Source organism: Netta rufina, assembly GCF_964035555.1.
Source record: "Netta rufina genome assembly, chromosome: 8".
Lineage (NCBI taxonomy): Eukaryota > Metazoa > Chordata > Aves > Anseriformes > Anatidae > Netta > Netta rufina.
Window position 1 is genome coordinate 25,227,157 of NC_140131.1, and position 18,394 is coordinate 25,245,550.

Genomic DNA, 18,394 nt, shown 5'->3' on the forward strand with positions numbered 1-18,394 from the left:
CATAGATGGCTATTACTTGGAGATTTTGGAGAAAGATCTTATAATTCTGGAATTATTAGAGTTTTTGATTTGAAGATATGTGGAATTACACCCAGATATAGTTTCACTCAACTAATTACCATCATGAGGGATATCTGGAGAAATAAGCCAGCTCCAATTATGTTGAATACAAGTTTCTACCTCCCTTTGTATTGCAATATAACCATGAAAGCAATATTTTTGTCATTAAATTCTATACAAAGTACCATTTAGAGTTACTCTTTAAACAGAACATTATACGCACAAACTATCAGCAAAACAGCTTTCACTCTTTTAGAAATGTATGCAAGAATGAATATCTTTTTATTTCTTTATGCAAGCAGTCATGATTGTTCTTGTAGATGATGATTGTAATTGAAGTGTCAACCTAATTAACAACTAAACTTTGAATAATGCTAATGAGAACTGAACATGGCATCAGAGAAAAGACCAGCTCTACAGGTGATAAACCTTCACAGTAGTGACATTTTCCAGTGTAAAGTCACAGTTACTGTGATCTGATCAAAGAGAGAGACCCCCATTGGGTCCAATTATAACTATAGTTTTGAAAAAAAAATTATTGAGTTATGATGTTCATAATCTATGCAGAAAGGCCTTTACAGTATAGGTCTTTTCCCCATAGCTGTGATCTTTTCAATTTATATCCAAGCTCCATAGATCTAGATAAAAGTTTAGAGCCTGATTCATTTAGCCCATGGATAGCATACACCAAGGCTCATTTACGTTTTTCCCTTATACCTCAGAAGAAAAAAGAAGAAAAAAAAAAGTACAACTCTGAGTACAAAAAGCAGTTAAGGAGTTCAAGGTTGAAAAAAACAAATGCATGTTATTTTATTTTCTTTGTTCTGTATGGTATGATTATTTTAAGGTTCTTAAAAATTAGGTTTATTTAATTTTGAGGGCAATAAATGGGGGAATACACTTTGTATAAGGGAAATCTGCCCATCAGTGTTAGCTCAGTTTCACTACAAGAAAAACAGAAACATGAGGTCAAAAAATGAATTCTCAACCTTAGAAAGTAGTCTCTGTCATGATGAACAAAGCAGCTTAAACATGAAAGAATTTCCTTTTCCCTCTACTTTCTTGCAAATCTACACTCTTCTACGTTATATTTAATTATGTGAAAAAAGACAATTTTTATACTCATAATCTTACACTAGGAGTTTGTTTCATAAAAAAACAAACAAAAAATCTCGTGCATATTCTATTTGAAAATATAACTGGTATATTTACATTAAATCATTTTTGTAAAGTGATTTTTAGAATTCAGTAGCTTTTTTTAAAAAAAGGGATCATTGTTTTTTCTTTAAAGCAGAAAAATTGTTCAATGCTATCTGTTCAAAAATGTAATAACAACTAGAACTCTGAAATTTAACTTGCAAAATGTATTTGAAAATCCTTTAAGCTAACAGGTCATGTATTTCCTGAAGACATGTGTCAAATGGTGTGACATGATCAAATGAGATTTGAAAAATTTGAAAAATACTTCTAAAAGAATGTGGATACTTATCTTGAATTTAAGCTACTTCATATTAGTAATGGTAATGTTCTAGATCTAAAGTAATCATGGGCTTATATGTTGTGTTGGTCAGAGGCTGACTATCAGTATTTTTTAGGACTGTTTTCAAATTAAGTGAAAAGTAATTGCTTCCTCATACAGACCCACAATGAATTGGAAACACATGACCTTTCTTATCATTCAGCTACAGGGACACTCAAACGAAAGAGGAACAAATGTCCTCTTCACCTGAAATCATTTTACAGCAACACATTACAATTGAGTTTCGGTTTCTCAGTTTCAACAGTGATAAAATCAGATCTCCCTGTAAATCGACATTTAGACGATTCTTCTAACCCCAGCACAGGCTCTACTTATATATACAAATGTAAAGAGGGAGTAGGCTTCATACTGCTGGTTGGTGATACAGTGTCGGTAAAGAAGCTTCTGGTGGATCGGTATTAATGGAAATAGCAAAAATAAAACAGAGAGAAAGGAGGATCACAACTTGGCTGCAATCACATGTTTCTAGGATAATCAATATTTACTGTCTTTCCTTACGGATGGATAAAGAGTTGATTGAATACTCCTCCCTGTGTCATTCTTGGAGGTAGGGGCACAATGCACGTAACTAGTAAAACCAAAGAGCAGAAGTGGATGTATTTTAACTGAAAGAAAAAAGATGTTATGCTGGGCACTGAAAGTTTGGGGAAATTATGGCAGATGATAAAAGAAGGTAAGAGAGAACAGTGAAAAAGAAGGTGTAGAGCAGCAGAATTACAGGACAAAGCAAGGGAAAAGGATTTTCTGATTTTTTTTCAGTTCTCTTGGGCCCTATACACCCTACCATAAATCAGTATCAGGATGCTTTAGACAAATATATATTAAAAACAACAACAGAAACGAAAAAAATCTCCCAGTTTACTGCAGTACTGGTACATTATTATTTCAACAACATTAAGAAAATCCCAATGGACTGTCAGCTGGAAGGCAGGAGTTCCAGCACAAACTTGCAGGAACGCTACCCGGTCAGGAGCTGCAATACCAGGCTGCTATCCTGGAGCGAGTTCTAGCCTCAGAAAGATTGTGCTGGAGTTCAAAAAGTTTCTCCAGCCTTGATTTCCCAGTCACCAGAGCTGCAGCCCCTGCTGAAGCACCCTTGAAGCACACCCTTGCTGCCTGCCTGCCCACCCGGGTTCCTTCAACCTGAAGTCAGCAAACGCGGACGTGCTTAGCAAACCACCGAGGGACAGCAAAGCCAAGCTGCCTGGCTGGGTAGGCTGCCTGCAAAGCCTCCACACTTTAACCAGAGTGATAAGCAGTTACTGCAGCCAACACAGTAGGGACAGATATGAGAATGGGTGCTTTGAACTACTTACGAGGACCCGGTGCACAGCAGGATTATGATCACTTGAACCTAAAGCCAAGGGAGTGTAAGCCCCCTTTAGGTGATGCCATGGTGGCAGAATAAATCGTTCTTAAAATTTCAAAGAAAAGACACAGTACTGACATGAAGCCAAAAAACACCCAAGAGGCATCCTTACTGCAGTATTTTCCTTATATATGTTTTAATCCATCTACCTATTTATGATTAGGAATGCCTGACTCTTTTTTCTCCCTTTCTGTGACTTAAGCAGAAATAGCCTTCTGAAAAGTTTAAAAATACAGAACTAGAAACAAACAAACAACAGGGGTTAGAACTCTTTTATTTCTTTTCCTGTGAGGCACTAATGATCTGTTTCAGAAATGGTATTATTAATTTACACTAGGAGCAAAGTGTTTTTGTCTTCTCCTAGCAACTGCTTGTCATAGGAAGGTGACTTCATTGGACTGTTAAACACTACCAATGAAGAGCAATCAGAGCTTTGGGAAGGATTAAATCAATAGAATAGTCTTTCGGAGATTTAGGAAGTCATGTGGTTTGCATGTGGCTTTGCTTTCATACATACAAAGTATATGAAAAATGTCAAAACATATTGTATCGGGCATTGAAAAAAGAAGCATAATTTTTTAAAATAGTCACCCTATATCCTTTTCAAGTTTCCAAAATACAATTACCCGATCAGAAACAAGACATGACTAATACCTCTTCAATATTCATGTGAGTAGAATAATAGAAGGACCCACAAAAGTTAAAAAAAAAACAATTCATAAAATGATGTAACTATTAATCAAAGCCTTTCTTCCTGCAAAAGCTTAAGCACAGGTATAAATTTAAGCCTGTACAGAAACATTCAAAAGATTTGTGCCCTAAGGAATGCAGAACCATGCTCTGTGATTCCCAACAACTATCGCATCTCTGAAAAAAAATATACCCAGGTATTTCTCTCATATCAGTGGCAGTTATTATGTTTTACATTATTTTCCAGTGTTCCCCATCAGATCAGGTCACTGTAAAAGTAAAAGCACACTCTCAATAGCAAAAAGTAGTAAGTGGCAGAGAAGAGAAACAAAACAAGACCGTACAATAAAATGGAATCTGAGTTGATTTAAATCGATGTTGTTAATGAAAGAGCTTCTACATACTTGATATTATCTATACACACAGGATTTAGGCATCTCAGCTAGCCCTCCAGCATCTAATCAAAAATACTCATTATCTACCTAAATGCAAATATTTTCAAAACTAGTTGCATTTTTCAATCTGATGGTCTAGTTTCTAAAATTATATCAAGGTTCAACAGAATCTCAAACTTGTCTGAGATTCAGCATAAATAGCTGTTTCATAACATTGCAAACATTTCTGCCTGCTTTGAGTTTCTAATACATATAAGTAATATTTTGGGTATCTTCTAATGGAAAAACTAACTAAACTATGGTATTTAAATTTTTCAAAAAAATAATTAGTTGCAATGTTACATTCTGAATGTTATTTCTGAAAACACAATGATTAATGGTATTGTAAAAAAAAAAATACAAAAAAAAATCCCAATAATTATTTTGTAAAGTAGCTGGTTAATTTTCAACATGAATTACAGCCTATTTCGCAGTATTACCATTAAAACAGTGACGTTCCATCACCCAATTTATGTTGTTAAAATACTTTGACTTTTGGAATCTCAGAAGAAAAACTCAAAAAAATCTTTGAATTTTGTCCTGTATCAGTGTATATGTGCAACATGCTATAAAGGCAATGCATCTTTCAACAGCTCTGTAGATTTCACAGTTAACATTTAACAAACACAGAAGATGCTAGCATGCTATAAAGCCCATTGTTTTCTGAAGATCATATTTATAAAAGTTCTGCTTAAAGTGTACTGTGAATTGAGTAAGATTTGGTTGCTAAATGTGATAACTGTGATAACCTCAGTTCTCCGAGATTTTTCTGAAAGGGTTCAAATTGTGGAAAGGACTGATCTTTTTGTCAGAGCTAATTGCAAGCAGGTATTGCAGAATCAGGCCCAAGGTTTATAGTTGTGTAAGCGTCTATAGTCTTCCCTAATTTATATACATCACAAATGTTCTTTTTCTACTGTCTTACTCTATTAAAGTGGTGATCTGTGTATTATTGCATTAGGAAAATTATTCCCACAGAAGCAGCTACTTATTTTCATTTTTTTAATTAAAAAATAATAGACAAATTCACAGTGAAATGATTAAATTTAAAAACAAGTGTTCTTGTCAGAAGAGAGGGGAAAAGAGGGTTTTCCCCCCTCTAAGAAAACAAAGGATTCCTGAAAGTCTTGCACTGATTTATTTTTCCAATTTTAAATACCTTAGGAGTAGCGGAACTGCTACTGGCATGGTAGTATTTCTAACAGTCAATAAATCTAAAATATTATGTGTGAATATTGGAATGAAGCCATTAAGAAGATTACAGCATGCAACGCAGCAGAGGGTCCACATGAAAAAAGGACTGGTAATTCAGGACAACTGTGACCACTGACCTTTGCACAGTCAAGACCACTGGTCAGTCTGACAGAATAATAGAGTTCACATGCATAGAAAGTCATCTAGCCTGTAACTATAATTTAAATACTTAAGTGAATGATTTAAAAATGCCTTTAAATCTCAGTTAATTTATTACGCAGTTTATTAGATAATGCTATATAGTAATGTTTTTCAATCTTGAATTTATCTTGAAAAAATTCACAATGGGAACATTTTCATAGACACATTACTTATACATGGGTAAACTATTAAATACCTATGCAGTGAGGACGTCATCAGGCATACTGATCAAGGAAAGAATTTACTCAGTTTCCTTCAGACAGAAGAAACAGTTTTAGAGAAGTCTTTGAAAAATATTGCATTTCTTTTGTTAGGCTGTTAATCTATCTGGAATCAATTTTTCAAAGGGATGAGAGCTTCTTTTATATTTTCAGTTCTTCATCCTATTTTAACACCCTTCATTGGTACTCCTGCTTATTACATTTTTCATCAGAAGTTTTACCACCTTTGTACGTATGCTTACAAGTCCTATTTATATAAGCTAAAATATTTCACGTATGTAAGCATCTGACATCTGCTCTAATGCTTTAAGTTTAACTTACCATTTTGATTCTACAGCCTTACATCTTATACATTTTAACCCAGATGTTAGCAGTTGCATTGTCCCCGCTGAATGCAGAAGGACAAGCATGCTGTCATTTTATGAGTGAAAACCCAGACACTGTCTTTGTTTCTACGTTTTCCAACTACGAGATTATTTGTTTTCCGTTATTTTTTTATTTACCGATTGAAGTAGAGAAATAAATGGGTCTATTTAAATTAAAAGCTTCACTGTAAAAACAAGTTCTGCAAGTATATTTTACATAAAGCACAGTTGTTCTGTTTTGTTCAATATTAGATATCAAATGAAATATTTTAAGTCTACTGCATAATCCTCACTCTTAGATAACTTTCATTAACATTAATAATAGTAACATCTACACATCATAGGGAAAAACATACTCCTAAAATTACGAAGAACTGCCGCCCCTATTTTTTCATGCTAGCCTATTCATTTAGAGATCATTTTGACATGCAGCTGTAAAATACATGAGGTCCCCCTCATTGCACAAACATCGTTTTTTTTGTTTTTTTTTTTTTTTTTTACTGTTCAAAGGACCTCCAGCTACAACTCTAGTGAAGATGATGCTTAATTCTCAATTCTACATCTAGCTATTATTTGACAAGAGGTACGTACCTCCATGACATTATAACCTCAACCTTTTACACTTAGTGCAAAGTCAGTTAAAATTAACAACACACCAGAAAATACCTATTTTTTTTTTACTTCAGTCATTATTTACTTCACCTGTATATGTGTACTTCAGAGTACACTCAGAATTATTGTACATGTGTATATACTTTTTCATAGATCAGTGTAAAATCACAGAACAGCAGAATATTTTTTATATGATCAAAGTAAATTTCTTTCACATTTCTGAACTACAGTTGATAGTGAATTGAGAGGAAGACTGACCAGACAATATATAAAAAAAAAAATCTAGGTTTTAATACTATTATAATCAAAGAGGACTGATATTAATATCATCATCAAGAGTTTGATTTCTGTTTTTCCATATACATACAAATTATCAATACAAGACATAGTATTTCAGTCCAATGCCTCACTTTGATTAAGACAGATTGTTTTAATGATTCACAATTTCAGAAAATGTAGCTCTGATTTCACATTTTGATATAAAATTATTTGTTCTGACAATTTCTGATAGCTTGAGCATCTATAGCTAAACAATCAGAACAGTGATTTCACACTGATATTCTTTTAGAGCTGTATTGGGAAAACCAAGGTAAGTGAATTTTACGACTATTTAAAATGATATACAGAACATGTTCCCCTATAGGCAATAGGGAAAAAAAAAAAAAAAAAAAAAAAAAAGGAGGGGGGGACCCTCTGCAAGATCAAAGTCCAGAAAGAACTGGCACTTAATTTATCATCCTTTACAGACGAAAGACAGTTTTCGTCATTTCAAAAGGATCAGATGTCTTTTATGACAAACTGGGTTTGCAGTTTAATTTACAAATAGAATTCTAAGTAAGCAGTCTTTGCTCTGCCAAAGCAAATGACAAACAGTATAGGTTTTCATTCACGCAACCCTCAGCAGGATAGAAGAGATTAAAATAAAACTGAAATAATTTAGAGAAAACAAATAAATGTTTCAGAAAGTTGAAGAAGATCAAAGCCTGAATTTTCTGACCCCAACTGTACAAGCATTTCTTATTATATTGACCAGTGCCATCAGATCATTAATTAAAAGGAAAGCGCTGGCAGGTGGCAGGGAAGCAGAAGCCGATAATTGGCCCCCTTCTTCTTTTTGCCTTCAAAAACTCTCTCGTTCTTTTGCAAGACATGCCACTAGGCAGACAGAAATGCCTACTTTGTAATATAATGATTAAGATGAGATGAAGAGACTCTTGCGTTTAAAGCAGCTATGCCTAATGAATGCAGCTAGCTTTATAATTATGATCCTACTTCTACAATAAGGAATATGATGTTCCATTCAACATCTCCTCAACTGTCAGAAATGTAAAATCTCAAATATAGGGGTCTATAGTTGCTGCTTTTTACCCCCTTATTCTTTTTACAGCAGTTAGCAAAAACAGGCAAAAATAGCTACTAGTAATCCAAGCATCCATTTAAGAAGGGAAAAAAAAAGAAAAAAAAAAAAGAAAGAAATATCTGTAAGACTCACCACTACAGCAGGTAGGTTGTTCAGGTCATTAAAAGGATTTTCTAGAGTGTTTGTGTCAACATTTAGCAAAACCACATCCTCCAGCGACCTATTTTTTACTCTCTGTAGAAGGAAAAAATAGTGGAAAAGCATTTTACTATGGCATTCTCCTGCATCCTCCTTTTTATTATAATGGCTAGATTAAAAATCTTGATTTTACAAAGGATAATAGTAGCACAGGCAAGATTTTGAGCTTTATTTGTAGGATCTGAATTAGACAGAAGAGTCAAAATAGATTTTAAAAACACTTCCTTTTCATCAAACATAAGGTTATACTAATAGCCTCTGAAATACATGCATGTTCATGAAACTAATTCTTGAAAACCAAGAATTACATATAACAGTTAAGTATACTGTGTGTGTGTATATGTTGTTATAAGAACATTTTATTCTTTCATATTTGTGAAAATCAGTTATTAATCATATAATCATATTTAAAGCAGAGCAAACTAAGTAATTATTTGTATATTTATCCAAGTTACAGGTATGTGATGTCTACAAGTATTAAAGAAGAATGGATGAAACAATCATCAATGGACTAGCAGGTAAGAACTACACCATTTCTTCCTTTCAGGGGAAAAAAAAAAAAAAAAAGATAAAACTCTTTTCTATATGGTCCTACAGTAAAACACACTATTATGGTCCAGAAAATAATTTCAGAAAGAATCATCTGAAAATGAAATCACTGAATTCTTTTCAGGTTTGTTATTTCCTGACAGAATATAGAAAAGGATCCTAGTCAAGATATTACAATCAATGTATATAGATCATAAGAACTAGGTTTGAGAGAACAGAAGGTTACGCCTAGTTAAGAGGTATACGTGATAGAAGGCTCTTTTTTTGGAAACACAAAAGTGCTAGGGGCTCAGTCTAGGGGAGAACCTACTTCATTGGTTTAGCAAATGGGAATTCATCCTCAGAAGTTGCTTTAGCAGAAGTATGAAACACAGCTCCTGAATGAATTATCTCTTCTGCATTATAATCAGACTACACAGGCAGGCCTAACCGTGTCATTCAACGCTTATGGAGAGACAAAGCTATTTATTTATTTATTTATTTTATGACCCTACTACTAGTTAGCACTCAGGTGGGATTTATTATTTTGTTGTATGTTTAGATCTGGAAAGGCTACCTCTTGTTTTTTGATAAAAATTACTGTTTTCTAAATGAATAGTTATGAATGTTATGGGATTAATGCTAGACTCAAATTTGCAAAGGAGAGGAATACAAGTTAGCTGGGAAATCAGAATGATGATGGCCCCAGAAGAAGTTTTTATTACTATTATAGGAAAAATCTGATATGCTGTTGTACCACTAAGAAAGGCACAAAAAATCCTATAACTGAGCTATTAAATAGACATAGAAATAAATCATGAGGTAGAGCTTGTATATCTCAATAAAGCACTTCAGAAGTATTTCAAAGAGAGCCAATTTTATTTTTTAAAGCATCTGAAACTTAACTTTTGTAATTTTGATTGTAAAAAACAGGGATTTTTTTTCTGTAGCATTTCCATTAAAATTATCAATTAGAGCACAAACACCTCATGCATATCAGTACTCAGAAGTATACAGTAAACTTACCTCTATTAAGCTTAAGTGGACGCCAATTAGATAAGGCATTGGTGCACTGAAGAAAAAAGACAAAACAATCAAATTATCTTTTAACTACAGCCATTTGTAAACCAAAACATATTTAAAACCTTGGCTTGTACGGTGTCTAGTTAACATCCACTGTGTAAGCTTGTATTAACTGTATACAGGTGCTCTTGAAATTATTACTAGCTGAAAGAAGATATCTTTTTTACTGTGTAATAAATTTCTCATTTCCAATTTGAATAAGACAAGGCATCATATTCTCAAAATAAAACAATTATCCACACAGACTCTGGAATGAGACCTCCTGCAGTATGCAAGCAGGAAAGTGAAGTAGTCAGGCGTATTTATCATGGTTTTCTATAATCTTCTCTTTCTTCCACTAAACTGATAAAGAATATATTCACTATCCAGTGTTGGAAGGAAAAAAGCATCCAAGAATCATCATCACATTATTTGGTGCTGTGAGATTACTAAAAATATTCCCTCCAGAGAAGTGAGCAATGGACAGACTGGTTCAAGCAACTCGGCAGGAAATGAAATACTAAGGGAGCAGAGAGAAAAACTAAATAAAAAGTAAGGCCTAAAAACTAAATTGAAGGCAAGATCGCTTATATGAACAGTTAAACACATCAGCTCACGTTGCATCTATTTGACCACATCTCTGAGCCTTAACGAGGCACTGACTGCTTCGAGATTGACTTCCTGAGGCCCAGGGAGAGGCTTTGCTGGGCCAGTTCCTGGGGCCTCACCAGTGCAGCCCCAACTCCGTAAAGGAAAGCAGCAATTCTCACCTGCCTATGGCTGCAGGCATTTTTAGAAAAAAATTACACTCACTATGGATTATCCATTTGCTTACATTAGCAATGTCCAACAGGAAGGTACTGATTAAAACAAAACAAAAAAGAAAAACAAATGACAGATCAAACCAAGTTTTCATTATGTTTACATTATCAAAAATCAAAGGTTTGTTGAGACTGCAAACACTGATGGCTTCAAGGCATGGGTTGTAGACATTCAAAAAGGGAAAATGGAGACCCCTACATCTTCTCATGTCTCTTTCTTAGCCCAGTGTTGAAAAATTTCAGTACCTCATGACCACTTCAGCTAGGCTAGGGCCTTATATCTTTGTGGTCTAAAAACAAATGGGTGTCCCTCCTTTATATGCAGTGAGGAATTAGCCTGAAAACACTCTATAATTTCAAGAACGTCTAACTCTAGGCAGTATGTATAAGCAAACAAATCTGAACAACTGTGGCTGACATATCAGAGAGGATTCTTTTGCTGAATATTGAGCAAAACAGATCCTCCTCTCGTTCATCACATCAGAATATCTTGGTGTTACAAGTAACATGAACTGGAGAAACTATGGTGAAAAGAAGTGCTATATCACCTACGTATTTTATGCACGCTGCTCTAGCAGCTTCACCAGGCCTGTACTGACTTGTAATAGCTGATGATTTGTTCCATTAATAAATCTGTCATTAAAAAGGGCAGTGTGTAGCTCTTTTCTGTAGAACAAAGCAACAGCTACATCATTCCAATTTTAAAATATTTACAGAATGAATGTACCAAGCTAATTAGATAAACACATCTTGAAAATGCATGAAATAAAAACTGCAGGTATGGAAAGTCAATTTGATAATTTTCAGCAAACAATGAATTGTATTACTGCTGAACTCTGAAGCCCTAACAACAGAGGTTTGTAAAATGTACATAAAATTGCTTACTGTGATACTACTGGGAGCCGCTATATAGATTTTCTCTTGCTTATGCATGTTATTACCAAAAATGTTATTAATCCACAGCATCATTTCCTAAAATAATTACTATGCTATGCAAGTTAATTGGAAAATAATTGTCCTATTCTCATGAAAACAGGCTTGCATATATCCCAATTCAGGAGAGACCAAATCACATAAAAAGGCATGCTACCATCGTAACTTGAATTTTCTAATTGCGTTATATTCTTAACAGAGCAGCAGCAGAACAGATGCTTTACCATCTACAGACAAAACTGTCATACACTCATATCAGTGACTAAGTGTGCCAAGAAATTACACTGAAATTTGGTGAAATTAGCTTTTTCCTTTACAAAAATTGATTTTATTCAAATATAATTACTATAAGAATGCACAGACTTAATTTCTGTAAGTTTCCTTGAAAGCAAGCCACCTAATGGGATGCAACCAATGGCAAGCAACAATCTCTTTGCTTGCTGAAATGTGCAGAAGAAATCAATTCTTAACAAAATATTCAGAAAAATGTATTTTTGAGAAACTGCTGTTCAAGAATACATTGTAGGAAACTTATTTCTGCGTGTTCTCTTCTACTAGAGCTAAAATGAGCAGTCCTTTCACTGTCTAATATTTTGCTGTCCCTTAGAAAAACGAACTGCTATCTTATTTTTTGTATGGTTGTTCCAATTTTCACATTGGAGTTCTAATAGCAGAATTTAAGGCCAAGTAAGTTACGTGAAGGAAAAAATGCTCTGAAGTCAACGCACGGGATGTTCACACACAGGACTTTGCACGTATTCATAACCTAGCAAATCCTGGCATCCGGAGATCCACCCATGAGAATCCGGGCACTACGGTCCACACTGGTGCTCAGTGCTACTGGGTTTGCATTAGTTAAAGAATATTTGTTTTGTTGTCTAAAACTTGTCTGTATATACGGTTGCCTGATAGAACCACAAGATCCTTTTTGGTTACAAAGCAAATTGGAAGAATTTAAATGATTTTTTAATACAGATATAGCTGGTTTGCTCAATGTTGTAGTTTGCTTATTTTCAAGCCCAGAAAATGTACCCCCATTTATCAATTTCTAAACCCCATTGAATTGTATCATTTATCTTTACCAAATGTTAAAGATTTATAGTTAAACTCATTTTAAAAAGCGTATTTCTCACAAAACATGTTTGGTTATTAAAAAGCAAAATAATTTGCAGGATCAGGATCTATACTTAAGCAGTAAATTTAGATGCATTTTATCTTTATTTAGAATTATCCATACTCCCTTAGAATGCCTAACATTAAAGGAAAGAATTAGCAGTTTGATATTTATTTAACGATTTAACTAATTCGGAATGTATTATTTCAACTGAGAGTAAACATGAGCTATCGCAACAATGCTTAAGTTAAACAAAGATAATGTAGTTTCTAAACATGAAAATTTACATTAAAAAGAAAAAAAAAGATTACATTAAAAAGAAAAAAAAGAAAAGGCACTTAAAAAAATAACTTCAGTCTGTCAAAATAATACATGAAAAATTAAAATATATAAAAACATTTAGAAAATTATTTCATTCATTTTGAATTTAGAAGATCCTCTAGGACTGCACATGAAGTAAAGTAACATACATTTTGATCCTGTAAATTCATCAAGCTTTTCTAATTTGATATATTATATACCTAACTGGAAAACATTTACTCATTGTTAATGTATCAAAACATGAGGAAAGTATTGTATGCTTTTATTACACTATTCCAATTTATCTCACAAAAGAACCATTCAAACCAACATGATCAGACAGAGAAACATAAACGCAGACAACTTCCGTAAAAAAAGTCTGAATTATAGTTACTGTGGTAAATTCATTAATTGGGCATTTCCTTTTGTGAACTTTTATGTCTCCATTTGAACATCTCTAAATAAAGGAAACTTTCTTCCCCCTTCTATTGTAATACAGTAAAAGAGAAAAAGGGATATAAATGAGTTGCACAAGTTTAAGAAACTCCATGCTTCTTTTTAATGAGTAAAGAATATTCTCAGGTCATGCCATAATGACCTAGAATCTCAAGTATTATCATCATCAGAAGGAGCTGTGTACAGCATCTAACATTATTATTTCTGAAAACATTATGTGTGCTTAGGAGGGGAAATAAAAAATCTTCTAGTATTCAGGATGCACTCTGCAGGGTACAGCTTGAATAAAGGTGTTGATCTACCTTCTGAGAACCGCATTTATGGGTGATACTGAAGAAAATAAAAAGCTTCTGGCAGTAACTTCAAGTAATACGAAAACTAAACAAATACATCCAAGCTATATCCCCATCTTGGTGCATTTTATCAAAGCTAGGAGGAAAAACAAGTAGGACAGAGTTTCTCCAGAAGAAAACTATCATTAAAGATGAAAGGCTTCGCTACTGTTGAAAGCAAAGGGAGAAGGGCTATTTTTGAAGACAACAAATAATATACAGATGAAGCATAGGAACTATCCTAGATGAAGACATACCATATCTATTACATATATACCATATATAATAAATCTTGATCTGTAAAAATGTTTTAAATGGATCATTTCTCCATCACAGATCCATAGGGTCTATTTAGAGAGAAAGCCTCCAGGGACAGATACTCCTGTATTAGTTCCTTAATGGAAGTTAATTTGGTATCTCCGGCACTACTATGAGTAGAAGAAAGTAAATCTTTTCTTAGCTTGAAATCGTAAAACCCAGGCATTTGGAACAGAAAATTTCCTCAAACTAGCCTGGTATAAGACGTAACGACCATCACAAAGGAAACAGCATCCCTTGAAGGACCAGAAGTGACTCAAAAAGTGACCATTTCTTTCCCAATTTAAGAATTTACCAAAAACATGAAGCCTGTCATGTGAACAGAAACACATCAGGAGAAGTATTTGTGAGAAGAGTTCTTACAATAAAAAAAAATCTGGAATTATCAAAAGGAGATTGTAAACAATTTGTGCAAGGTGTTGGATATAATCCTGAACCTGTCTTGGCCTAAAGTACAAGCATTAAATCTTTCTTTGGACCTAAGAGAAACAGAGATGTTTACTAAGGCTTAATTCCAGAAACATCCATCAGTATTTTCTGAATGCTTGTACCAGAATCATCTCCCTCAATTTAAAGTAAACATCAAATAAATGAAAACTTTAAGACACTTGCATTTAAATTACTGAACACAGCAATAAAACATGACCAGTTACTATAAACAGGATTCTAAATGCTCTGTTGATAGTAATCAGCACTGTAATTGAAGGTACCAGTTCAAAACCAATGTAAAGGCATGCTGAAATATCTCTGTTCACGTAACCATTTAAGCATTGACTTAAGCGCTTTCATAAACTGGAACCTGCACGTTCAGTCACATCAGTAGCTTCTGTTTTCGTGAGTTACTTAGAACTATAAGACAGGTACAAATCTCAGAAGTGAGGATAACGGGTTAGTTATCTTACCAGCAGTAGTCCAGAAGATGTGGAGGAAGCACTGGGATGTAAATGTGTTGCCAATACATTGGATACAACAATGCAGCTGACGCATGAACACAAGCAGTTAACTAAAAACAAAAATGCACACACAGAATTGGCAACAAAAGTAATACGAAAAATAAAAATACAGAATCTTAAATTAACTTTTAGACATGTCAGAACCTTAACATCCCCAAACTACCTATTATACCGTTTGAATTACTTTTAATTACTTAAATGCATCTATGAAAAAAATAATATATGCATACAAGTACAACATCTGCAAAAAGTCAGACGGACAAGTCAGTTAAAAGTCAGCCCTGCTGACTCTTCTGAAGAAGAAAATAAGCATGCACTTGTTGATGTTTATCACGGCCAACAAGCCCAGGTATTGTCACAAACGTGCAGAACATGAGCGTGCCCCTGCAGCCCAGCTCTGCTGAGCAGGAAGGGCAGGGGAAGGGACCCACATTTCCAGTGTTCAGAACGAATTGAATTGATTTGGTCTTGCACGAAGCCACACCAGTGCGCTCAACTCAGGAGTAGGATTAAGTTCTATTTCTGTCACTATCCTTATTTCCAAACCACCTTTAAAAAAAAATCTAAGTGAATATTCCCTGTGACAGCAAAACAACTTTATTACAAGTTTCCAAAATTGCCCATCCCCCTCTTCTCAGTTCCCCAAAACAGAAACCGGCAACAAAACTGGCACTAACATCACCAGAAAATGAAGACTCCTTGATCAAGAGAAAAAGTGTTACAATTTGCTCACCACTCCAAAAGGACATGTGGACATGGCTGGTTTGTTTTCAAATAAATAAATTAAAACATAAAACAAAAAAGCACTACTACGGAACTGATTAGTAACTAGGTCTTCTTCAGTTCTTGAGCGAACGAAATAATTTGCAATACACAGAGAATTCAGATTTGATCTCTCAAACACTGTGTTACTGTTAGGAGTTGCTCAATGTTGTTTATGTTACTAAGCAGCCACAGAGCCCATGGAATGAGAAAATACCAAGACCCATGTTCAAAGCAAGATAGCCTATATCCAGCACATAAAACACTGGAAACCTCACACACACGAAAAAAATAAAAAAAAAAATAATTAAAATAAAAAATAAAAAATAATAATTAAAAAAAAAAAAAAAAAAAAAAAAAAAACAAAAAACAAGCAAATCAAACACACCACCACCACCAAAAACAAAAACAAAACAAAACAAAAAAAACAAACTTGGACCTATTGGGACGAGAAGTGTGTTCAAAACAGCGTTTATGAAACCCAACCATAAGGCTTAACACAATCTCTTCAGGGCACAACAGGTCATACCCAGGGAACAATTTGTGCTATTGATGCTATATTGTCCTTCTGCTTTACTTACCTTCGTCATCTAATTCAGTCTGTGAATAGCAGCACACACAAAGGGAATGCCCCATGTAGAAGACTCCAAGCTTATGGAAGAAGACAAGTCTGTCCTAATGCTTTATATCACAACAAAATTACTATCTGAGATTAACTTGATTATTACTGCTCTTTATTGGACATGTACTTTTATTACAGCAAAACGAAGAGCTAAAAATAAAATGTAAATCCTATCCATACAGCAAGTGCTAAAATATTATGGATTTTACAGAAAGAAAAAAAAAATCCCTGTTGGTGGAACAGATCAGCAGTTAAAGCTTTCACACCCAGGCTGTCTTGTAAATAAAAATTATGCTGTAATTTTGTATATATATTTTTACACTAAAAAGGAAAAAAATAATTATAAGAGCACTGCAACAGAAAGCACAGACAATTACAATTTGTGCGGCATAGTTTGCTCAGCACTCAGATTAATATAACACGATTAAATATGGAAAAGAAGAGGGTCTGAAAGCTCCTGAGGGATATCATTAGGGCAAATTGCCAAAGAATGAAACATGAGCCAGTCAGGAGAGCCTGGAAGCTGCAGTAGTACCAGGGGACCTGAATGTTCGACAGTTGGAGCTTCAGCAATGTGTGAACTGCAGGTTAAGGCATCAGGAGAGGCTGCTCACTGACACGCAGAATGTCACTATTGACCAGCGCGCTGCCCGAGCCTGACAGCTCTGCTACAGAAAGCCAAGGATATCATAATTCCGTACTTAAACTGCTCATTTCAGCTTAACATTTTGTTTCCTAGCTTTACGTCAAACAGCTGCAATTACTCTCACTTTAGACTTAACAAAAAAAGGCTATTTTAATAGTTAGTGTTTTGTTACTAAGAATTAATTGAATTGGGGGATGAAATAAATGAACACTTACCCCTCTTCTACACAGTGGGATTTATGAGTTTTATTTCCATATCCTCTCTCTCTGTAGTTTAGCTCTTATAACTGATAGCACAAATCAAGCTCAATATTATGGCTTTTGGTCTGTTAGTAATTCCATAACCATTCTGAGAAATTTGTGTGTCCACATACTGCTCTTTAGAGTATATAAATTTCAAACCACGATACAAAAATTAGCATGTATTTCAATCACAAACTGCCATAAAGCTGAGCACAGAGTTATATGGGAGATCCCCCAATGTATATACCCTCCTCCTCCTATTAATAGGCATTCATAAATTATGAATTAACATGACAATACTTTTTGCATAAAGAAATATTTTTCTCTCTTATGCATGTGTCCACGTTATATTTTAGCTCTCATTTTAACAGAGGAAGCAGGTAAGTCCATTCAAAACATTTGAAGTTTTCTTAACTGTTGTTTTAGAATCTGTATTTTGGTATGGCATTCAGACTGGCATTTATGTAACATTAAAAATATATATACATATATATTAAATTTTAGCATTTCTAGGAGGTAAGGTAAAGAGTTGATTACTTAATCATCAAATATTTCCATCTACACTACTTTGGTAGGTGTCCAACCATTTTAATTTGACATTAATATGTTTTATAGTTTCCTGGTGTATACAGCTTGTAACAGAAGCAGCTAAGGAATACTGCTACTCTTCAAACTGTGACATTTTTAATACCGTGCCAACTCTGCCTTTAAGCAGATACTGATATGATAATTGTAGATTTCATATAAAAATATTTCACACTTTCTGGTAAATTTTCTTTTTGCGTTTTTTAGTGTTTCAACAGTGACTGCATTTCTCCAAGGCATTAGCTATTTAAATAACGTACTTTTTAATTGTCATACTTACTTGCAGTTATAAATAGAAGAAAAGGGGGAATACTAAAAATCTCTGAATAGTGCTGCAAGTCCTAAGTATTTAGTATTTAGTGTCCAGTTTAAGTGAACTGAAAAGCATGCAGGAGCAGGTAGAGCCCGACTGCTTGCATGGGCTCTCAGGGGTCTATAAAGGCGACCACCAGATTTGGGGAGGGGATGTCTGACAG

At 34.3% G+C, this 18,394-nt stretch overlaps 1 protein-coding gene across 1 annotated transcript in view; it reads right to left on the reverse strand.

Annotated features, from left to right (window-relative positions):
* Positions 1–18,394, reverse strand: part of DENND1B (DENN domain containing 1B) — a 158,368-nt gene that overhangs the window by 47,643 nt on the left and 92,331 nt on the right. Inside the window, exons 10-12 of the mRNA XM_084291384.1 lie at positions 15,011–15,111; positions 9,799–9,844; positions 8,179–8,280 (exon numbers count right to left, since the gene is read on the reverse strand). Of these exons, the coding sequence (XP_084147510.1) occupies positions 8,179–8,280; positions 9,799–9,844; positions 15,011–15,111 (249 nt within the window). The remainder of the gene's footprint in view (positions 1–8,178; positions 8,281–9,798; positions 9,845–15,010; positions 15,112–18,394) is intronic.